The sequence below is a fragment of the Bufo gargarizans genome, chromosome 6 (genome assembly GCF_014858855.1).
Source record: "Bufo gargarizans isolate SCDJY-AF-19 chromosome 6, ASM1485885v1, whole genome shotgun sequence".
In the NCBI taxonomy this organism is placed as follows: Eukaryota; Metazoa; Chordata; class Amphibia; order Anura; family Bufonidae; genus Bufo; species Bufo gargarizans.
This window is the reverse complement of record NC_058085.1, coordinates 24,288,598-24,313,794: the sequence shown is the minus strand read 5'-3', so window position 1 is coordinate 24,313,794 and position 25,197 is coordinate 24,288,598. Positions and strand designations below refer to the sequence as shown.

Below are 25,197 nucleotides of genomic sequence, written 5' to 3'. Positions count from 1 at the left end.
TAACTGAACATTACACATACACAGCTCTGCTACATGGACATGACAAAGACTCAGCTGTAGTAACTGAACATTACATATACACAGCTCTGCTACATGGACATGACAAAGACTCCGCTGTAGTAACTGAACATTACACATACACAGCTCTGCTACATGGACATGACAGAGACTCCGCTGTAGTAACTGTACATTACACATACACAGCTCTGCTACATGGACACGACAGAGACTCAGCTGTAGTAACTGAACCTTACACATACACAGCTCTGCTACATGGACATGACAAAGACTCTGCTGTAATAACTGCACATTACACATACACAGCTCTGCTACATGGACATGACAGAGACTCAGCTGTAGTAACTGAACATTACACATACACAGCTCTGCTACATGGACATGACAGAGACTCAGCTGTAGTAACTGAACATTACACATACACAGCTCTGCTACATGGACATGACAGAGACTCAGCTGTAGTAACTGAACATTACACATACACAGCTCTGCTACATGGACATGACAGAGACTCAGCTGTAGTAACTGAACATCACACATACACAGCTCTGCTACATGGACATGACAAAGACTCAGCTGTAGTAACTGAACATTACACATACACAGCTCTGCTGCACACACTGATAGAACTCTTTAGAGGCATATTACACATATACAGCTTGGTTGTATGCACATACAGCTCAACTACACAGACATTACACGGATACAGCTCATCTATACAGACATTACAGGCTTACAGCTCTGCTACATACAGAATGGGATTCCACACAGCACAGCAGAGTCTCACACACAGAGCAGATAAACCTGGTCATGTGATCTCAATGACTCCTCCCACACCTGATCACATGGTCATGACGTAATCACAGGTCCTGTACCTTCTGCAGCACAGCCTGACTCCTCCCACACATGGTCATGACATCATCACAGGTCCTGTACCGTCTCCTGCAGCATAACCTGACTCCTCCCACACCTGATCACATGGTTATGACATCATCATATGTCCTGTACCTTCTGCAGCACAGCCTGACTCCTCCCACACATGATCACATGGTCATGACATCATCACAGGTCCTGTACCGTCTCCTGCAGCACAGCCTGACACCTCCCACACCTGATCACATGGTCATGACGTAATCACAGGTCCTGTACCTTCTGCAGCACAGCCTGACTCCTCCCACACATGATCACATGGTCATGACATCATCACAGGTCCTGTACCGTCTCCTGCAGCATAACCTGACTCCTCCCGCACCTGATCACATGGTCATGACATCATCACAGGTCCTGTACCTTCTCCTGCAGCACAGCCTGACACCTCCCACACCTGATCACATGGTCATGACATCATCACAGGTCCTGTACCTTCTCCTGCAGCACAGCCTGGAGCCCGACTACTACATGGTGGTAGAAATTACAGCCCAGGAGGCTCCATAGTGAAGGGTTGTCAGAGGAGGACACGCCTGCCCCCAGGTAAGTGGAACACTCATCACATCCACACATATAAGGCTCCACAGCCACAGAGATGCACAGCTCCATCCGCCCTTAAGGCCCAGTTCACACTGCAGTTATTTCCTTCAGTTATTGAGCCCAGACCAGCAGTGAAGCGACTCAGAGATCAGGTGTAATGGGAAGATCTGCACTTGTTCTGTGGTTTTCTCCCGCACCAGGTTTTGGCTCAAAATAACTGATGGAAATAACTGATCAAATAACTGAAGTGTGAACTCAGCCTAATCTACAAACTCCAGAGAACATGAAGCAGGAGGTAAAGACGCAGCTTCTGGGGCAGGACACAAGCCTAAAGATAATAACATAACATACAAATCACAAGGGGTTGGTTCTAGTATACAATGCATTTCAAGGGCGGCCTTCCTCAGGTGCAACAAAAGCCAGGAGCAGGGGGCGTTATATAGAAGACATATCCAGGAGATCTCAGCGACATGGTCTGGAGGAGGGGACGTTATATAGAAGACATATCCAGGAGATCTCAGAGACGTGGACTGGAGCAGGGGGCATTATATAGAAGACATATCCAGGAGATCTCAGAGACGTGGACTGGAGCAGGGGGCGTTATATAGAAGACATATCCAGGAGATCTCAGAGACGTGGACTGGAGGAGGGGGCGTTATATAGAAGACATATCCAGGAGATCTCAGAGACGTGGACTGGAGCAGGGGGCGTTATATAGAAGACATATCCAGGAGATCTCAGAGACGTGGACTGGAGCAGGGGGCGTTATATAGAAGATATATCCAGGAGATCTCAGAGACGTGGACTGGAGGAGGGGGCGTTATATAGAAGACATATCCAGGAGATCTCAGAGACGTGGACTGGAGGAGGGGACGTTATATAGAGGACATATCCAGGAGATCTCAGAGACATGGACTGGAGGAGGGGGCGTTATATATAGAAGACATATCCAGGAGATCTCAGAGACGTGGACTGGAGCAGGGGGCGTTATATAGAAGACATATCCAGGAGATCTCAGAGACGTGGACTGGAGGAGGGGGCGTTATATATAGAAGACATATCCAGGAGATCTCAGAGACGTGGACTGGAGCAGGGGGCGTTATATAGAAGACATATCCAGGAGATCTCAGAGACGTGGACTGGAGGAGGGGGCGTTATATATAGAACACATATCCAGGAGATCTCAGAGATGTGGACTGGAGCAGGGGGTGTTATATAGAAGACATATCCAGGAGATCTCAGAGATGTGGACTGGAGCAGGGGGCGTTATATAGAAGACATATCCAGGAGATCTCAGAGACATTGACTGGAGGAGGGGGCGTTATATATATAGAAGACATATCCAGGAGATCTCAGAGACGTGGACTGGAGCAGGGGGCGTTATATAGAAGACATATCCAGGAGATCTCAGAGACATGGACTGGAGGAGGGGGCGTTATATATAGAAGACATATCCAGGAGATCTCAGAGACGTGGACTGGAGCAGGGGGCGTTATATATAGAAGACATATCCAGGAGATCTCAGAGACGTGGACTGGAGGAGGGGCGTTATATATAGAAGACATATCCAGGAGATCTTAGAGACGTGGACTGGAGCAGGGGGTGTTATATAGAAGACATATCCAGGAGATCTCAGAGATGTGGACTGGAGCAGGGGGCGTTATATAGAAGCCATATCCTGGAAATCTGAGATGTGGACTGGAGCAGGGGGCGTTATATAGAAGACATATCCAGGAGATCTCAGAGACGTGGACTGGAGCAGGGGGCGTTATAGAAACATAGAATGTGTCGGCAGATAAGAACCATTTGGCCCATCTAGTCTGCCCAATATACTAAATACAATGGATAGCCCCTGGCCCTATCTTATATAAAGGATGGCCTTATGCCTATCCCATGCATGCTTAAACTCTTCCACTGTATTTGCAGCTACCACTTCAGCAGGAAGGCCATTCCATGCATCCACTACTCTCTCAGTAAAGTAATACTTCCTGATATTACTTTTAAACCTTTGCCCCTCTAATTTAAAACTATGTCCTCTTGTAGCAGTTTTTCTTCTTTTAAATATTCTCTCCTCTTTTACCTTGTTGATTCCCTTTATGTATTTAAAAGTTTCTATCATATCCCCTCTGTCTCGTCTTTCTTCCAAGCTATACATGTTAAGGTCCTTTAACCTTTCCTGGTAAGTTTTATCCTGCAATCCATGTACCAGTTTAGTAGCTCTTCTCTGAACTCTCTCTAGAGTATCTATATCCTTCTGGAGATATGGTCTCCAGTACTGAGCACAATACTCCAGATGAGGTCTCACTAGTGCTCTGTAGAGCGGCATGAGCACCTCACTCTTTCTACTGGTAATTCCTCTCCCTATACACCCAAGCATTCTGCTAGCATTTCCTGCTGCTCTATGACATTGTCTGCCTACCTTTAAGTCTTCTGAAGTAATGGCCCCTAAATCCCTTTCCTCAGATACTGAGGTTAGGACTGTATCACTGATTTTATATTCTGCTCTTGGGTTTTTACGTCCCAGGTGCATTATCTTGCACTTATCAGCATTACATTTTAGTTGCCAGATTTTTGACCATTCCTCTAGTTTTCCTAAATCCTTTTCCATTTGGTGTATCCCTCCAAGAACATCAACCCTGTTACAAATCTTTGTGTCATCAGCAAAAAGACACACCTTACCATTGAGGCCCTCTGCAATTTCGCTGATAAAGATATTAAACAATATGGGTCCCAGAACAGATCCCTGAGGTACCCCACTGGTAACAAGACCTTGGTCTGAATATACTCCATTGACTACAACCCTCTGTTGCCTGTCCCTCAGCCACTGCCTAATACATTCAACAATATGGGAGTCCAAGCCCAAAGACTGCACTTTATTGATAAGCCTTCTATGTGGGACAGTATCAAAAGCCTTACTAAAGTCTAGATAAGCGATGTCTACTGCACCTCCTCCATCTATTATTTTTGTCACCCAATCAAAAAAATCAATAAGATTAGTTTGACATGATCTCCCTGAAGTTTACCCATGCTGTTTTTCATCTTTCAATCCATGGGATTTTAGATGGTCCGCAATCCTCTCCTTAAGTATGGTTTCCATTAATTTCCCCACTATTGATGTCAGGCTTACTGGCCTATAGTTGCCCGATTCCTCCCTACTACCTTTCTTGTGAATGGGCACAACATTTGCTAATTTCCAATCTTTTGGGACGACTCCTGTTGCCAGTGATTGGTTAAATAAATCTGTTAATGGTTTTGCTAGTTCAACGCTGAGCTCTTTTAATAGCTTTGGGTGTATTCCATCAGGCCGCTGTGACTTATTTGTATTAATTTTAGACAGTTGACTTAGAACCTCTTCCTCTGTAAAGACACATGCATCAAAATATTCATTAGTCTTCTTTCCTAACTGAGGTCCTTCTCCTTCATTTTCCTTTGTAAAAACTGAACAGAAGTATTCATTGAGGCAGTCAGCTAGTTCTTTATCTTCTTCCATATAACTTCCTTCTTTAGTTTTTAATTTGGTAATTCCTTGTTTTAGTTTCCTTTTTTCATTTATGTATCTTATGTATGTATGTATGTATGTTATATAGAAGACATATCCAGGAGATCTCAGAGACGTGGACTGGAGCAGGGGGTGTTACATAGAAGACATATCCAGGAGATCTCAGAGACGTGGACTGGAGGAGGGGGCGTTATATAGAAGACATATCCAGGAGATCTCAGAGACGTGGACTGGAGGAGAGGGCGTTATATAGAAGACATATCCAGGAGATTCAGAGACGTGGACTGGAGTAGAATGTGTTATATAGAAGACAGATCCAGGAGATCTCAGAGACGTGGACTGGAACAGGGGGCGTTTATATAGAAGACATATATAGGAGATCTCGAGGAAGACGTGGAATGGAAGAAGGGACGTTATCTAGAAGGAAGAATATCAGGAGATTCTCGGGAGACGTGGAATGGAGAACGGGGACGTTACTATAGAAGACTATCCAGGAGGATCTCAGAGCGTGGACTGGAGGAAGGGGGTGCGTTATTATAGAAGACTAATCCGGAGATCGCAGAGCTGGGACTGTAGGATCCGGGGGACGTTATATAGAAGACATATCCAGGAGATCTCAGAGACGTGGACTGGAGCAGGGGGCGTTATATAGAAGACATATCCAGGAGATCTCAGAGACGTGGACTGGAGCAGGGGGCGTTATATAGAAGACATATCCAGGAGATCTCAGAGACGTGGACTGGAGCAGGGGGCGTTATATAGAAGACATATCCAGGAGATCTCAGAGACGTGGACTGGAGCAGGGGGCGTTATATAGAAGACATATCCAGGAGATCTCAGAGACGTGGACTGGAGGAGAGGGCGTTATATAGAAGACATATCCAGGAGATCTCTGAGACGTGGACTGGAACAGGGGGCGTTATATAGAAGACATATATAGGAGATCTCGGAGACGTGGAATGGAGAAGGGGACGTTATATAGAAGACATATCCAGGAGATCTCGGAGACGTGGAATGGAGAAGGGGACGTTATATAGAAGACATATCCCGGAGATCGCAGAGCTGTGGACTGTAGGAGGGGGCGTTATATAGAAAACATATCCAGGAGATCTCAGAGACGTGGACTGGAGCAGGGGGCGTTATATAGAAGACATATCCAGGAGATCTCAGAGACGTGGACTGGAGAAGGGGGTGTTATATAGAAGACATATCCAGGAGATCTCAGAGATGTGGACTGGAGCAGGGGGCGTTATATAGAAGACATATCCAGGAGATCTCAGAGATGTGGACTGGAGGAGGGGGTGTTATATAGAAGATATATCCCGGAGATCTCAGAGACGTGGACTGGAGAAGGGGGCGTTATAATATCCGAGATAGGACTAGGTTAAAATCCCGGAGATCTCAGAGACGTGGACTGGAGAAGGGGGTGTCATATAGAAGACATATCCAGGAGATCTCAGAGACGTGGACTGGAGCAGGGGGTGTTATATAGAAGACATATCCCGGAGATCTCAGAGATGTGGACTGGAGGAGGGGGTGTTATATAGAAGATATATCCAGGAGATCTCAGAGACGTGGACTGGAGGAGGGGGCGTTATATAGAAGACATATCCAGGAGATCTCAGAGATGTGGACTGGAGGAGGGGACGTTATATAGAAGACATTACTTAATGTGGATTTGAAGCTCTCCCATTTATCCTCAGTATTATTACGTGACAGTAGGTGTCTATGCTCTGAAAAGCTGCCCTTAAGCCAGGGAAATTAGCCTTTTTAAAATTCAGTGTCTTTGCTCTGCCTGACAGAGTTCGCTTTTTATAGTTTAGGGGGAATATAATTACCGTATTTTTCGCCCCATAAGACGCACTTTTTCTTCCCCCAAAATGGGGGAGAAATGCCCCTGCGTCTTATGGGGCTAATGCTTGCAGTTTTACATCGCAAGCTGCGAAGTAGGAGCGAGCGCGGACTCAGGGAGGGACTGGGAGGAGGATCTGGGGGCTGGCAATAGCGGCGGGGCGGTGCAGTCAGTGTAGTATAGCCCCGCCGCTCCGGTATACTTATATAAGATGTCATATTCAATTAATAGTTATTAAACATGCCCCCTCACTCCTATTACTACCTTACATCCTAATCGCTTCTGTAGAATTCAGGCAGGCCGGGCAGGCGGCAGCGTAACTCTTGTCACGTGCCTGCGCCGCCTACTTTATGAATGAAGCAGGCGGCGCAGGCACGTGACGTCAGTGAGACGTGTCTGCAGTGACTTGTGACATCTGTGCAGCAATACCTTCTGTGTGTCAGGGCCAGATATAGGGACAAAATTTATAATACAGGAAACACTATTTTTTTTCTCCCATAATCTATCCACATTTTTGCTGTCAACTGTGTAATCCGTGAATTGTGTGATCTGCGCTTCAATACATTGTGTGGTTGTCAGGCTCAGATATAGGAAAAAATATAAATATAAATTACATCAGAAAACTGTACCGCAGATTCCAATAATCTGGGCCTAATCTAGTGTCTATATTCTGTGTGTTTCTGTGACATATACTGTCCTGCATCCGAAAACTGTGTCTATAGCGGACTGTAAAAAAAATCTGCGCCACATCTAGTAACAAAACCATTAATATGAAGAAGGCCAGCACTAATGGATGGGGAAGTGGGCGTGATGCTGATGGTGCACGCAGAGGTTGTGGCCCTGGGCACAATGAGACTGTGCCTGCTGCCAGTGCACCAGGAAAAAAAAAAACATCCACCATACCCAGCTTCATGTCCAACTTAGCTGGGCGGCGCAGGACAACACTGTCCAAGTCGGACCAATGCGAACAGTTGGTCGGTTGGATTGCTAAAGATAATGCTTCCAGTCGGTTAAGGACCACCCTCTCTTCCACCTAGTCCAGTTTCTGTAGCCAAGAGTCTGGTCAACCAAATCCTGTCTCTGATCATCTTTCCTCCCACCATGGAGAGGCTTGCCAAACGAGTGATCCCACACTCTAATATTCTGAGGAGCTCTTATTAGCTCCACTATTACATTTGGCCCTCGCACCCAGCACGCTTAAAGAGGGACCTGAGATATTGTGCCCTGATTCCCAACCTCTTGAGCCTTCACAGTCTCAGGAAGATGACGGCGGTGAACGGCAATCATTCGTTTATGAGGTGGATGATGATGAAACACAGTTACCAATCACTGAGGTTGTCATTATGTCAGGTCAGGAGGATGATCAGAGCGAGGAAGTGGAAGAGGAGGTGGTTGACGATGAGGTCACTGACCCAACATGGGAAGGTAAAAAGCCGAACGAGGACAGCAGTACAGAGGGGGAGGGATCCTCAGCACCACAACAGGCTGTAAGAGGCAGTGGGGTTGCAAAAGGGAGATGTCAGCCCACTCCAAAAAGGCCGGCAACCGTTACACCGAGCACCCCTATGCGTAAATCTACCTTGCCAAGGGGTAAATGTCCCGCAGTATGGCGCTTTTTTGAGGAAAGTGCAGACGACAAAAGAGTGGTAGTTTGCAACCTGTGCCGTCCCAAAATGAGCCGGGGCGTGAACACTAGCAACCTCACCACCACCAGCATGATCCGCCACATGGCATCCAAGCACCCTAACAAGTGGGCCAAACGCCTGGGTCCACAATCTGGGTCTGCGGGTCACACCACTGCCTCCTCTTCCCCTGTGTTACACACTGCTGGCCAATCCCCTGTCGAAGACGCAGGCCCGGATGCCCCTCGCCCCACCTTCGCATGAACCATCAGCAACAACATCCACTTCCCTGTCCCAGCGCAGGGTCCAAATGTCCCACCTACAGGCCATAGCACTAAATGCACAACTTTTGAATTACTGGCCCTTGAAATTTTGCCATTTAGGCTTGTGGATACTGAGGCCAGGGACGCTACATTTCCCTGATCGCACACTGGGTGAATGTTGTGGAGGCCGGGAGTGAGTCGTACCCTGGGATGCCACAGGTGCTACCCATGTCCAGGATTGCGGGCCCTACATCCATCAGGGTCTCCGCCAGCAGCTATGTTACTGCCTCCAACCCCCACTTCTCCCCCTCCACCTCCAGCAGCAGTCAGCCATCAGTCGCTAGCTGGAAGCAGTGTAGCACTGCTGTGGGTAAGTGTCAGTAGGCCGTGCTGAAGCTGACCTGTTTAGGGGACAAACAGCACACCGCCGCTGAGCTGTGGCAGGCAATAAGGGACCAGACCGAGCTGTGGCTCTCGCCCTTTAACCTAAAACCAGGCATGGTTGTGTCTGACAATGGCCGTAACTTGGTGGCAGCTTTGGAGCTCGGCAACCTGACACACATCCCACGCCTAGCCCACACCTTAAACTTAGTGGTTCAGTGGTTTATCAAAACTTACCCCAATTTGCCAGAGCTACTAGTGAAGGCGCGCCGCGTGTGTGTCCAGTCCACAGCTTCAGCAGGTCTGTCAACGCTACAGCGCGCTTGCGGCTTTCAGCTTCCAGCTCACCGACTGTTGTGCGACGTGAGCATGTGCTGGAACTCTACGTTCCACATGTTGGCCAGGCTTTGTGAGCAGCAGAGGGCAGTTGTGGAATACCAGCTGCAACATGGTCGTCGCCTTTCCAGTCAGCTTCCACTATTTACAAGCGAGGAGTGGGCATTGATGGCAGATCTCTGTGAGGTTTTAAAAAACTTTGATGAATCCACACAGATGGTTAGTGGTGATAATGCTATTATCAGCGTAACCATCCCACTTCTGTGTCTACTCAAACGATTGCTGCTCACAATTAATGCAGACGCTTTGAATGTGGCAGACGAGGAAATGGAGGAGAACATTACACAGGGTGATAGCCAGACCACCCACAGTTCGTCTTCTCAGCGCAAATTGGACCATGAAGAGGAGGAGGAGCAGGAGATGGTTGCCTCCACTACAGAGGGTAGTACCCATGGAACTTTAATTCCATGTGTTCAGCGTGGATGGGCAGAAGAGGAGGATGAGGAGATGGAGAGTCATCCTGATGTCGACATCTACGTCTTGCCCGTTTGTGCTCTGGCACACATGGCTGACTTCATGTTAGGCAGCCTTTCCCGCGACCCTCGCATTATACGCATTTTAGATAACGCGGATTACTGGATGTTCACTCTTCTTGACCCCCGCTACAAAGAGAACTTCTCATCTCTCATTCGTCTGGTGGAGAGGACGAGTAAAATGGTGCAATACACAAAGATCCTTGTTGAGAGATCGCTCCAAAATTTTCCATCTGACAATGCTGGCGGCAGAGTCTGTACTTCCTTAGGCAAGGCATGGGAAACTTTCATGACACCCCGCCAGCAACCTCACCCTGAAGTGCGGCCTAGCGGTACAAGGAGGGAAAAGTTTTGGAAGATGGTAAAAGGAATACATAGCAGACTGTGTTAGCGTCCTAAATGATCCCTCAGTGCCTTACAACTACTGGGTGTCCAAGCTGGACACGTGGCACGAACTTGCGCTCTACGCCTTGGAGGTGTGTGTATTTAGTGCTGCTGGTGGCATTATAACAGATAAGCGTATCCGCTTGTCCACTGCCAATGCTGACAGGTTGACTGAAATAAACAAGGCCTGGATTGCCCCTGACTTCTCAACTCCACCAGAGGAGAGCTGAGCTGATGATGAACATAAAGACAATTTCAATCTATCATTTATAATGTACTCAATCTACTGTAGTGTATTCCCATGCACCTTTTCTGCCACAAAAAAAGAGTATATGGTTGAATCTTGTTTTCTCCTCCTCCTCATCCAGATTGTATATATTCCCTCCACTCCCCAATTTTTTTAATAGGCTCAGCTCAACTGCAGACCCTCAACTAATTTTTTTTTAATAAGGTCAGTTCACCAGCAGGCCCTCACCCCTAATGATTTTGAGGGTCAGCTCAGCAGCAGGCCCTCGCCCCTAACGTTTTAGGTTGCCAGTTCAGCAGCAGGCCCTCGCCCCTAATGTTTTAGAGGGTCAGTTCAGCAGCAGGCCCTCGCCCCTAATGTTTTAGAAGGTCAGTTCAGCAGCAGGCCCTCACACCTAATGTTTTAGAGGGTCAGCTCAGCAGCAGGCACTCTCATATAATGTTTTACAGGGTCAGCTCACCAGCAGGCCCACACCTAAAATCTTTTACTTGGTCAGCTCACCTGCAGGCCCGCAACTCAATGTGAATGGGGCCCTCCTTTATGTGATATACAGGTTGTATCGGAGTGCCTCTTCCTTGTAATTTTTGGCAGCACTTGCACTTTATATACAAGTAAATATACAGGAAGGAATGTTTTCAATCAATTTTTCCTATATAATCGATTTTTTTACTTTGGTTTTCTGCGTAAAACCTTAATTAGATTGTGGGCCTGGTGATTACTTTAAGCCCTATTAAGCTGCATCAGCAGCAACATGGTGATAAAAATGAGTGGCAAGGTGACACACTGTGGAGATGGCAGCATGAGGAGGCCACATTGTGGCACAATAACTGGATAAAAGACTGAGGCCATAAGGGAAGCAAAGGAAGCTGCAGCTTTGAGGCACTGACCCAGAAAAGGACTAAAGGATTTGGTCAGGGCCCCCTCAACAGTATTACACAATGAAATTATATACAGTGACAGTATAGACCGTGTATAAAACTGATGGAACAGCTGCCGGCCCTGGTCTGAGAGAGTGATCTTTACTAGCCACTGGAATGGGGGCGGCATGAAAGGAAGGGGTCGCTAAAAAATTACTGTGGGATGGAGCCCCATTCAAAAATTTGCTGTGGGGCCCAGTCAATTCTAGCGACACCACTGATGCTTCCCACAAAAGGGTTTATAGATTACAGCATCAGCAGCAGCATGGTGATAAAAAAAATGGTGATAAAAATTAGTGGCAAGATGACATACTGTGGAGATGGCAGCATTAGGGTCCTGTAGATAGTTTTAAAGTAGCAGGTTAGAAATTATAAAAATGCTCACTATTTATTATTAAAAAAGTAAACAATAAAAGCTAAATTTTAAAATATACAAAAAAACTCCATATGCACATGTCAAGAGCAGGCAACTAGTAGTCTTTGACTAAATTGAAATACAATATAAGTGCCTCTACATGTGCAGGGTATATATAAGTGTAATATATATCTAAAGTATAGGGGAAAACCCTAAAATAAATACCCAAAATAACTACAGGAATTCAATAGATGCTACAAGTCAAGTGAAGAATGGCTGGCTTTCTATCTAGCCATCCCTCCACACAAATATCGCTAGCAGAGGCAAATCAAGTGTTCTCCACAGAAAATCTACCAATAAATATCTTGGATATAAATCAAGCGTTCAAGGAACTCAACAAAACTTACAAAAGCTATGTGCGGTCAATCTGGGAAGTAAGGAGCCTAGACACATATATACAACAGAAGATTGTATATAGAGGAATACGTATAAATATAACGCCTAACTCACATCAAGATCCCGAGTTCATAAAAGGGTGGGAAACCCTACTAACAGAAAATTTGTTGCGCATGCAAACGTATCTGTTAGAATACGAAAAGATACAAATGCAAAAAATCTCCCAACAATTAGAAAAAGAAGTAGTTGATATCAAAATATTTCAAACTCATCCAGAGTACACTCAGCTGGAAAGTAATCTGCAGAGGAATATCAAAAGCTTACAAGGGGAGATTAAAGAGAGAAAACATTGCAAATATAACCGAGATAGGAAAGACTTTGAGTCAGGTAATATACTGTATATACCCAAAAAAATACAGACTACAGAAGTGGAAACTTCAATTATCGCAAGCCAACCCAGTATACAGATATCTCACAGTCCGAAATCTCTGAATCTGACTCAGGGTCTAATACCTCAAAACTAGGCACCAAGAGAAAAGCTAAAAACTAATTTGGACAGTATCAAAAGAAATATAATTATAACAGCACATCAAAATGGGCAGGCAACCCACAAAACAAATCTGGGGGACAGACTGCACAGCACATAGAGAGGGGATCAGCAACAAGTGCAGAAAGAGCAATCGAAACAGTTCCATCACTGTTCTCTTCAGCCCCATCCTTTCCATTTGTGGCAGCACAAGCACCAATAGGGACATCAAATATAGCCCCACACTTACCTTCTCCGTCTTCAGCTTCCTCGTCTTTTTTAGTATCGGGAGCACAGCTAAGGGACCAGGACAAATGGGGATATCAGCCAAAGACATAGCACCTTCCCTAAAAACAACGGAGATGCAAGTAATCAATCTATCAAACATAATCCTAGATTCGGAACATGAAAAACTTATACAAAAGGGACTCTCGTATACACCAGCACCATATTTTGACTGCTTCACATGGGTAAAAGACATAAACCTATTTGCAAGAAAATTAGCATTGCACAAAGAGTTTAAAAACAAAGAAAAAGACACCCAAGAAATGAGACGAGAACAGGAAGCAGTCAAAATATTAGAAGAACTACAGCAAGAGCATTTGGGACAAATCCAAGTACCAAAACCACCATTCTCCACTATGACTCCCCAGTCTAAATTCACACCACCATTCACCAAATACAATAACATACAGACATTTGTGGATCTAGTGACTATAGAACTACAAAAAATGAAAGGGAAGAAGTCACAAATTGGTAGTAATCTAACCAATAAAGAAAAGAGAGTGTTACAGGAATTAATAGAGAATAAAAACCTGGAAATTAAACCGTCGGACAAAGGGGGAAATATAGTAATAATGGAGAAACAAGAGTATAAAAGAATGGTTATGGAGCTTTTAAAAGATAAAGATACGTATAAAAAAATTACAGATCGATCCTACTGCAAAATTTGTACAGGAACTTAAGAGTATCTTACAACAAGCAAAAGAAAAAAATGTAATTACCAAAGAGGAATTCAAAGTAATGTACAAACCGAGTCCAGTGCTTGCGACATTTTATGCTATCCCCAAGATACATAAAAGACGACATCCAGTTCCAGGGAGACCTATTGTATCCGGAAATGAAAGCTTATGCAAAGGGATAAGTGGATGAAGGGATGTCGATGAAGTGATATCCCCATTTGTCCCTAGTCTAACATCACATTTAAGAGATACTAAGGATGTATTAACCAAGCTACAAAATATACATGTGGAAAAAGGAACATCATTAGCAAGCTTAGACGTAGAGGCGCTATATACCAGTATACAGCACTCAAAAGGTCTAGAAGCAGTGAAATACTATCTAGACACAAGAGGTACCCAATACAAGGACCATAATGATTTTGTTTTGTCACTATTAAGATTTCTACTAACTCACAATTATTTTATTTTTGATGGTGATTATTATTTGCAGATCACAGGTACCGCGATGGGTACGAAATGTGCACCAAATTTCGCAAATTTTTTTAGGGTGGTGGGAAGACAGAATAGTCTTCACTGAAGCACATAGTCAATTCACCAAATACATCACGTATTGGGGTCGTTATATTGACGACGTCATAATACTTAGGGAAGGTACACAAGAAGAATTTTACGAATTCGTAAAAATCCTAAATATAAACACTATTGGATTAAAATTCACTGGTGAAATTGACAAAAACAGACTAAATTTCCTTGATGTAGCCCTCAGGCTTTCAGAAGATGGACCTATAATAACAGAAATTTACAGAAAGCCCACGTCAAGCAACAGCCTCCTCCACTGGTCAAGTTACCATCCAATACCTCTGAAAAGAGGAATCCCAGTAGGCCAGTATTTTAGAGCAAGAAGAAATTGCTCCACTGAGGATGGCTTTGAACATGAAAGTCAAACACTATATAAAAAATTCTTGGAACGAGGATATCCAAAAAAAGTGCTACATAAAAGCATATCGGAAGGCAAAAGAAAAAGATAGAAATGACCTATTACAGGATAGCAAAAAAGTAAGCACGGAAAAAATAGTGCGCTGTATAGGTACATACGATATTAAACATCAAGAAGTGAATAATATCCTAAAAAAATATTGGAATATCCTAAGACTGGATGAAGACATACAGAAAGTGATTACTTAATATCCCTCTATAACATACAGAAGAGGACCAAACCTCAGAGAACAGCTTGTACATAGTCATTTTCAGTGGAACCATCAACAAGCAGAGAAAACCACATGGCTAGCCACAAAAGAGTCATGCCCATGTGGAGATTGCCAATTCTGCAGCAAGATGCTAGTATGTAAAGAATTTGAAAATCCGGTTGATCATAAAAAGTATAAAGTCGCCCACTATATAAACTGTAAAACAATGGGAGTAGTGTACGCCATTCAATGCCGCTGCCCCAAAATATATGTGGGAAAAACTATACAAGAACTCCGGAGAAGAATATCAAAACATTTCAGTGATATTAACCTAAAAGCTGATACTACATTATCTAGACACATACAAGCAGAACATAGCGGTAAAAGTGACAACTTGAAAATATGGGGGATAACCAAAATCAAGTCAGGCCCGAGACAGGGAGATATAGACAAAAAATTACAGCAGGAAGAAACCCGCTGGATATATAAATTAAAAAGCCTTTCACCCCTAGGCCTAAATGAAAGCTTCACCTACGCATCGTTCCTGTAAAAGTAATCAAATTAAATTAAAGAAATAATAGAAAAAGCCAAAAATATTAAAAGAAATAAAAGAACTCTGACCTGCTTAAATACAATAACAGAGCAATGGCGAAGAACAAAATAATGGTATTAAAAAAAATTTACCAAATAAGAATTTAACAAAAAAAAGTATATTACCCTCCAATGAATCCGGCAGTGTTGACTGACCTATAGGGAAAATAAAGATAATAAAGTTTCAGATAAAGTGTATATATAATAAAATTATAGTAACAAATCAAGATTGGAAAAAACACCTAGTTAGATTATCAAAAATTGTTTCAATACATAAAATAATTTTTATTATAAAAAAATCTAATAATATAAAAATAATGTATGAAAATGAATGTGTATATATATATATATATATATATATATATATATAAAAATGAATATTAAAATATTCGAAATAAAGGCTAAATAATAGAGATCACCACTCAAGAGAAAAATTTTTATAAAACACAAACTAAGAAAGAGGTATCAAGCAATGAGTGCACAATTCAAAATAAACTAAATAAATATTCACCATATTATTAACACCTATACAACACGAAACACAAATTTGCTAATATGCAAGCTAAGTAAAATGCACAACACAAACTAAATTAATATACACAAGCTAAGTGTTATGAGCAAGCGCAAGATTAATCATTATAAAGAAAAAGCATCAGAGTTATCAACTGAAAAACATCCAAGTATAGAGACATGCGCAAAACTCTAGAATGATAACCGAAAAATACATAAGTATAGAGACATGCGCAGAACTTAGGATTGACAAACTCCTCAGATAAAAAATTAAAACTTACGCAAGCATAAGACAAATCTCCCCTTATAGTAAGCATCTAACATGTATAGATGGGGAACAAAAGAACCACACAAATCAATAATGAAAGTATAATAAGATCGTAAGTACCTAGAATTCGTAATAGGTCAGTCCCCAGATCCGAATTAGTTTAGTCTCATGCGCGAGATCAGGGAACAATCGCGTGAACACATACGTCAGGATAGGGCGAATCAAACAGCCATTCGAGATAAGAGTAACGGCAACGAATCCAACAAGAAGCGAAATGATTGGTTAGTGTTCGAACACGTCACAAGAGTAGGAGGAATTAAATCTACCTGGCCACGCTAATCTCTGTGCAGACTGCCCTGAAGACGCCATGTAGATGGCGAAACATGTCGGGGGGCAGTATTTAGATTTTTAGGCTACAGCAAACCCAGCAAAAGTGTGCGACATACCGAGTAGCCAAAAGGTAGCGTAGGAAACAACTGCGCCGTCTCCAGTATTCTAATACATAAACTGAATGAGCGAAAGCAGATAGCCAAAAGGCAGTAAGTGCAGTCAATGTATGGCTACCAAATAACAGTTACCAGCAGGGGTAACCTAGTTACAAAAGGTATCAAAATAAAGAGATACTTAACAGCTATCAGGCAGCATAGATAGAAACAGCGCTGTCATAAGAATCACAGCAGAACAAACGCAGATAAAAAAGCTGCTAGCTACAAGACAGCAAGGATAATGAATATGCGGCCATTGGATATCAGCTAGATATTAAGTAGCTAGTAGGGAGTCCAGCAAGCAATTGCGCCGCCACCAGAATCATAGTATATGAAATCAATGAGCGAAAGCAGACAGTCCAAAGGCTGCAAGTGCAGCAATTGAACAGCTACCGAACAATAGCTACAAGTCAAGGCAATAAAGCTACAGAAACAGACACTGAACAGCTATTAGGCAGCACAGGGGGAAAAAAACTGTGCTGTCATTAGACTCATAGTAGGTCAAACGCTACTTAAAAGCAGCTAGCTATGAGTAAGCAAGTGCAATATAACTGCTGCCACAGTAACGATAGCGGTTGAAAGAGGGAAAGAAGAAAAAAACATAAGAAGAGCACACAAAAGGGTCCTGTAGATAGTTTTAAAGTAGCAGGTTAGAAATTATAAAAATGCTCACTATTTATTATTAAAAAAGTAAACAATAAAAGCTAAATTTTAAAATATACAAAAAAGCTCCATATGCACATGTCAAGAGCAGGCAACTAGTAGTCTTAGACTAATTGTAAATACAAGAGGCCACATAGTGGCACAATGACTGAGTCTGGATAAAAGACTAAGGCCACAGATTGTTTGCATCTGCATCTTTCTAAACAATCTGTGGAGCTGTATCACCGTCACCTGCAAATTAATGCAACCATCTAATTCAAGTTGGGTTTGTCAGTTCCACCTTAGCTCACCAGCAGGCCTGCACCTAAAATCTTTTACTGGTTAAGTTCACCTGCAGGCCCGCAACTCAAATCTTTTACTGGCTCAGCTCACATGCAGGCCCTCACATAGAACTTTTTAGAGGGTCAGCTCAGCTGCAGGCCATCGCATAAAATGTTTAACAGGGTCCGCTCACCCGCAGTCACTAGCATATAATGTTTAACAGGGTCAGCTCACCAGCAGGCCCGAACCTAAAATCTTTTACAAGGTCAGCTCACCTTCAGGCCCATAACTCATGCTGCCTTGCTTTGAAGTAGTAGCCGTTTATCAGGTCCCTCTCCAGCATGGAACCCTGATTCCCCGTGATCACCATGGTAGCCGCATAAAAGAACATCGAAAGTTGATAGGGAAGATATCCAAATGGATAGTGGACATCACAGGGACGTGCGATCAGGCAGAAGTTATCTAGAGTCAACAAAGCGGCAGCAGGGCCTCTCCTGTATAACGTTTCCTCATCCAAAATGCCGCAGTGACGTTCCCTATAATTTTTTATTAATCATTCCAATAACAGGGCATCTTAAGAGTCCTGTATTGTTATTTATCGTCACTACTTCCACGAGTCGGGGGTGGGTAATTGCCGCGTGCCTCCTGCCTTCCTTGGATTTTTCTGCTTTAATAACTTGCCCCACCCTCTCCACCCAATCAGATTTCAGCCATTGACCTCCCTTGGATGTGGTATCCCTTTCTCAAGCTCCCTCTCTGGCCTGGAACCCTGATTCCCTGTTACCCTGTGATCACCATGGTAGGCGCAGAAAAGAACATTGAAAGTTGATAGGGCAGACATCTGAATGCAATCACCTAAAAGTTATCTAGAGTCAACAAAGTGGCAGCAGGGCCTCACCCCTAATGGTCAGATCAGCAGGCCTTTGCTTCAAATGTTTTTGAGTGTAACCAGCAGGCCATCATTTTTCAAGGCTGTGTAAGATGCCCTCCTTTATGTGTAACAAAGGATGTATTGGAGTGTCTGTTCCTTTTAATTTTTAGCAGCCCTTTCAGTTAGTGCATAGGCTTTATGAGTGTAGAAGTCCCACTACATGAGCAATTGTACCACAATGTGAATGAGACCCTCCTTTATGTGATATACAGGTTGCATCGGAGTGCCTCTTCTTTGTAATTTCATTGCAGCACTTGCACTTTATATGCAATTGAATATACAGGAAAGAATGTTTCCTAACAATTTTTGCTGTAAAATTGATTTGGGTTTTGTGCGTGTTTTTGTCAGTCTGTAAAAGTGGCGTACAACTCGGACAACATGGTTCCCAGCAGCAACCTGGGAGTCCAAGATGCATCCAGACATCGTCCCCATGGTGTTCCCGATCCATTTCGGTGGTGTTTCTGTCTTTCTGACCTTTTCCAATGGACCAGGCACCCTCCCCTCTTCAGAGCAGGGGGTGCCTGGTTGTCTCCCATTGACTTCCATTATACTTGGGTGCTCGGCCAAGCACACGAATATAGCAATGTGTTCGGGCCAAACACCCGAATACTTTGGTGCTGGTAGAAGGTCCAGGATGTGCTGCGCTGCTGGTGTGTGCCGCACCATAAACAAGATCAGCGCTAGCACCACTCTGCTGCAAATGAGGATCATCACGCGGGGTATGCAGAACACTGACATGGGGTCAGGTACGCCTGACCGTAGCAGGGACCTCAACCTTGTTATCTTCGCTAGCGGTTAGAGTGCCACTGCTGTCTACAGGTTCATATTCTGAACCACTGGATTCAGCGGTTGAGGCGTCCCCATCGCTTTCATCCATCACGGCCATAATCCTGTAGGCCTCTTCAGCGGAATACCCCTTGTTTGACATTTTGGGCTCACTAAATTTAGGGGGTATTCCTCTGAGACTACCCAGGAAAAAGAGCAAACCTGCCTACTGAAAAGGAGTGCTTGCGAAGTAAAGCTGCGATCGCTAATAAAGATCAAAAAAGCTCAAAAGTGATCTTTATAGCGGCGCAGCGATTTTACAGTGTTTTTGCAGTGATCTGAAAAAAAAATATTCTGTCACTGCGGTGGGGCGGACTTAACGCACGTGTGCGTACAAGATCAGGCCTGATCAGACGAACACTGCGTTTTTTGTAGAGCCTAAGGTGACCCTAATGTACTGATATAGATCTGATTGCGATCAGTCTTGATCACTTATAGATACTTTATAGTACTAGTGCTGATTAGCGACAGCGATGACGCTAATCAGTGACTGCGGTGCGGTGGGCTGGGTGCTAACTACCTAACAAGTAGCTAACTACCTGCCGGAGAAGAGGGACCCTTACAGGGGGGTGATCAGGGAGTCTATATGGGGTGATCAGGGGTTAATAAGTGACAGTGTATGTGTAGTGATTGGTGCTACTTACAGAGCTGACTGTGTCCTCCTGTGGTCAATCCAAGCAAAAGTGACCACCAGAGGACCAGGTAGCAGGTATATCAGACGCTATTTACAAAATAGCGTCTGATATACTAATTTCATTGGATCTTTTAAAAATCGACAGCCTGCCAGCCAATGATCTCTGCCGGCAGGCTGTAGTTAAACTTATTCCCATGGCTCTGACGTGAACGCAGGAAATCTCAGGTCTCGCGAGATGACTCCTATTGGCATCATCGAGACCTGAGAGCACCACCGTCCTGACGCGGATTGGCGTTAGTGTGAAGGGAGGTGGTTAAATAACCACAATCCCCAGCATTACTCTGGCTCTGACACCAAATCTTTTCCTTCACTTAACTCTCCTCAAGTAGCAGACCTCGCCACAGCTTCTTCCCCAGGACTTCTCTTCACTGCAGAGTGTCATCTTCTCCTTCACTTATCACATGATGGTGATATCATTGCAGGTCCTCAACGACTCCCTTCAGCACTGATCTCATGGACTGTGATGTCATCACAGGTCCTTCAGCTCTTCCAATTTATCCTGAGGACAGCAATACAGTTGTATCTATCTGGCAGGCAGTACATTTGGGACCTGAGACAGAACATCTGGGGCCCAGGCCCTGAATGTTTTAACCTAGAAATGCCCCTGTCCCTGCCTTTCTGTAAGTGTGATTTACTCCTCCTTATCTTTTCTGTGAGGTCTGGAGCTTAAAACAAACAGTGTGAAGTAATCAAATGGACATCACCGCAATACAGTGATGGCATATTTCACAGAAGTGATATGTTCCCTGCTTCTTAGTGAAATGCATCTAGCTGTGCAACTGGAACAGGGAATAATATGTCTGAAAAGTACATTAGGGAAGCCCAAAAAAGAAGCACAGTGATTACAGTTGCAAGAAAAAGTATGTGAACCCTTTGGAATTATATGGATTTCTGCACAAATTGGTCATAAAATTTGATCTGATCTTCATCTAAGTCACAACAATAGACAATCACAGTCTGCTTAAACTAATAACACACAGAATTAAATGTTACAATGTTATTATTGAACACACCATGTAAACATTCACAGTGCAGGTGGAAAAAGTATGTGAACCCTGGATTTAATAACTGGTTGAACCTCCTTTGGCAGCAATAACTTCAACCAAACGTTTCCTGTAGTTGCAGATCAGACGTGCACACGGGTCAGGAGTAATTCTTGACCGTTCCTCTTTACAGAACTGTTTTAGTTCAGCAATATTCTTGGGATGTCTGGTGTGAATCGCTTTCTTGAGGTCATGCCACAGCATCTCAATTGGGTTGAGGTCAGGACTCTGACTGGGCCACTCCAGAAGGCGTATTTTCTTCTGTTTAAGCCATTTTGTTGTTGATTTACTTAATTGCTTTGGGTAGTTGTCCTGTTGCAACACCCATCTTCTGTTGAGCTTCAGCTGGTGGACAGATGGCCTTAAGTTCTCCTGCAAAATGTCATAATAAACTTGGGAATTCATTTTTCCTTTTATATCAATCCGTCCAGGCCCTGACGCAGCAAAGCAGCCCCAAAACATGATGCCCCCACCACCATACTTCACAGTTGGGATGAGGTTTTGATGTTGGTGTGCTGTGCCTCTTTTTCTCCACACATAGTGTTGTGTGTTTCTTCCAAACAACTCAACTTTGGTTTCATCTGTCCACAGAATATTTTGCCAGTCCTGCTGTGGAACATCCAGGTGCTCTTGTGCAAACTGTAAACGTGCAGCAATGTTTTTTTTGGACAGCAGAGGCTTCCTCTGTGGTATCCTCCCATAAAATCCATTCTTGTTTAGTGTTTTACGTATCGTAGATTCGCTAATAGGGATGTTAGCATATGCCAGAGACTTTTGTAAGTCTTTAGCTGACACTCTAGGATTCTTCTTCACCTCATTGAGCAGTCTGCGCTGTGCTCTTGCAGTCATCTTTACAGGACGGCCACTCCTAGGGAGAGTAGCAGCAGTGCTGAACTTTCTCCATTTATAGACAATTTGTCTTACCGTGGACTGATGAACAGCAAGGCTTTTGGAGCTACTTTTGTAATCCTTTACAGCTTTATGCAAGTCAACAATTCTTAATCGTAGGTCTTCTGAGAGCTCTTTTGTGCGAGGCATCATTCACATCAGGCAATGTTTCTTGTGAAAAGCAAACCCAGAACTGGTGTGTGTTTTTTATAGGGCAGGGCAGCTGTAACCAACACCTCCAATCTCATCTCATTGATTGGACTCAAGTTGGTGGACACCTCACTCCAATTAGCTCTTGGAGATGTCATTAGTCTAGGGGTTCACATACTTTTTCCACCTGCACTGTGAATGTTTACATGGTGTGTTCAATAAAAACATGGTAACATTTAATTATTTGTGTGTTATTAGTTTAAGCAGACTGTGATTGTCTATTGTTGTGACTTAGATGAAGATCAGATCACATTTTATGACCAATTTGTGCAGAATTCCATATCATTCCAAAGGGTTCACATACTTTTTTCTTGCAACTGTATACAAACTTTATTTGAAACATTCTACATTTTCCAAACCAGCACCTGGATCTGAATAATTTCATATTAGCATGTAATTAAACATTTTGTGTAACCACATACACATGTATCTGTATAAGCGCCACCTGCTGATTGTTCAGGGGTGTTGGGAGTTGAACCTCTACATTGAGCTCATATTGATGACCTATCCTGAGTACATCTGCAAAGAAAAGGGGGTTAGTCAGCACCTCCCAATACGCAGATGCTCGCTGCCATGGCAATACCCTAGAGAAAAAAAGACTATGCAGCCGAACCCTGCAAATCAGATAAAGTACAATAATGCCATAGTCGCAAAAAATATTATAGTGCTAATGCTACACTTATTTATAAAGTGAGATGCTTGGCCAATGCATTTTGTACAAAACCATCTGAGTCTCTCTGCCGTACGTCAAGGCGATCTCTGTTAGACGGTTCCTAACACTAAATACTACCTGTTATGCGCCATAAATTTCAGGGAGTGTTGGATCCACTCTATACCTCTCCTTAAGCCAGACAGCTTCCATACAGCTTTATACTGAAACTAATTAAAATCAGCCTATGGGGCAGACAGGCTAATCAGGAGTGCACGACTCGCGGGAGTGACACATCTCCAGCACTGTAAATCTGCAAAGAAAGTCAGCAGCTCCCAATGCGCAGGTGCACACCGCCATGGCAAAGACCTAGAGAAAGATAATGCAGTAGCACCCTGCAAATCAGATAAAGAACAATAATGCCATAGTCACGGCAGACGGGCTCAGATGGTTCTGTACAAAATGCATTTTGCACTATAATATGTTTTGTGACTATGGCATTGTTGTACTTTATCTGTTGCAGGGTGCTGCTGCGTTATCTTTTTTTCTCTATCCTGAGTACATGCCGGAGAAACCCTTTAATGACCGCTGTATTTCCTCATGCTGCTTGTTAAAAATAAATCTATTAAACTACAACATCTGTGTGGTCGTGAGGAGCTGCCACAAACCAAATCTGCCAACCCAATGTCTGTCTAGATAGTAATAATAATCTTTATGTATCACCAACATATTCCGCAGCGTTTTACAATTACACTGATTGGACCTGTAGAATCCTCCACTGCTCCAGCACTGAGGCTCCTGTGGCAGTGATGGCCAGTTCGCATTGTTCGCCAGTTCGCATTGTTTTTTCACAAGTCTGGTGAGGCACAGGTAAGCCCTCTTACCTGTGCCGCAACCCGGTCTGAAAACAAGTGCGGTCAGCGGGAGCAGGCAGTTCCGAGAACAGCCCAATGAAGGCCCCCGGTGGTTGTTCTGCCTGCTCCCACTGACCGCACTTGTTTTCAGATCGGCTAGCGCACAGGTAAGGGCTTACCTGTGCCTCGCCGGACTTGGGGGAAAAAAGATGGCAGCCCGCATATATTCGCGGGCGAACAATGCGAACTGGCCATCGCTGTCCTGTGGCTCTCCTTCAGTCTCTTTACATCACTGCAACGACAATATTGGTTGGGGCTCTGATGGCGATATGTATGTCACCTGACCATTAAGGCCTATAATGGTCAGTGGTGGTCACGTGCTGTTCATACTGGCATCACTGATGACGTCTTCTATTGGCTGGAGGGTAATTTAAAGGTGTGGCATACCATGAAACCGGCTTGACATCAGACATGTTTCGATCACTATAAAAAGAGAGAACACAACATCTACACTTTATTATCTCCCACGATGTCTCCTCTTATTATCCCCAGTTATTGTATTTTACATGAGATTTTTTTGGGGGATTTTACATCATCTCATCTTCTCTCCATTCAGGTTCCTACAATATAGGATCCGCTCAGTGGAGATCTTCTATATAAGATACTTCTCCTGATTGACCCGACAAGAATGGACAGGGACAAGATGGTGAAGAGTATAATAAATCTCACCCTAGAGATCCTCTACCGGCTTACTGGAGAGGTGAGAGATTCTGATGATGTCACATTACATCATCTTATCTATGTTACTAACAGATGGACATGACTGGAGAGGTGAGGGACTCTGGAGATGTATGGAGTGATATTTATTACTGTGTCTCTCCATAACCAGGACTACACAGTAGTGAAGAAGACCTCTAGTGAGCGCTGTCAGGACCCTGTGTCTGAAGGATGGGGAAGAACCCTGAGCCCAATCATGGGGCCTCCACCTCACCCCCTGATACATGAGGAAATCAATAGAGAGAAGATCCTAGAACTCACCAACAAGATGATTGAGCTGCTGACTGGAGAGGTGACACTGCTGGGAATGCTGGGACATTATACAGGAACGCTATGAAGGGATCTGGGTGATGACTGTATCATTGTGTTGTCAGGTTCCTATAAGGTGTCAGGATGTCACCGTCTATTTCTCCATGGAGGAGTGGGAGTATTTAGAAGGACACAAAGATCAGTACAAGGACATCATGATGGAGGATCACCGGCCCCTCATATCACCAGGTAATAGACTTGACTAAATACACACGTCTTCTCATTATCTGTATGTAAGGGATGAATTCAGTCACTGGATGTGTTTCCTACAGACAAGGAAGAGATAAGAACACC

General features: G+C 43.9%; 1 protein-coding gene and 1 long non-coding RNA gene across 2 annotated transcripts in view; both read left to right on the top strand.

Annotated features, from left to right (window-relative positions):
• The window catches only part of LOC122941899 (zinc finger protein 841-like), a 76,235-nt gene that overhangs the window by 44,265 nt on the left and 6,773 nt on the right, over positions 1-25,197 (top strand). The window contains exons 5-6 of the mRNA XM_044299396.1: positions 12,463-12,657; positions 13,193-13,709. Coding sequence (XP_044155331.1) covers positions 12,463-12,657; positions 13,193-13,709 — 712 coding nt within the window. The remainder of the gene's footprint in view (positions 1-12,462; positions 12,658-13,192; positions 13,710-25,197) is intronic.
• LOC122940471 lies at positions 1,361-24,765 on the top strand. The gene is made up of 3 exons (XR_006390292.1): positions 1,361-1,488; positions 24,434-24,577; positions 24,707-24,765. It is a non-coding gene; the product is annotated as an uncharacterized LOC122940471 (long non-coding RNA).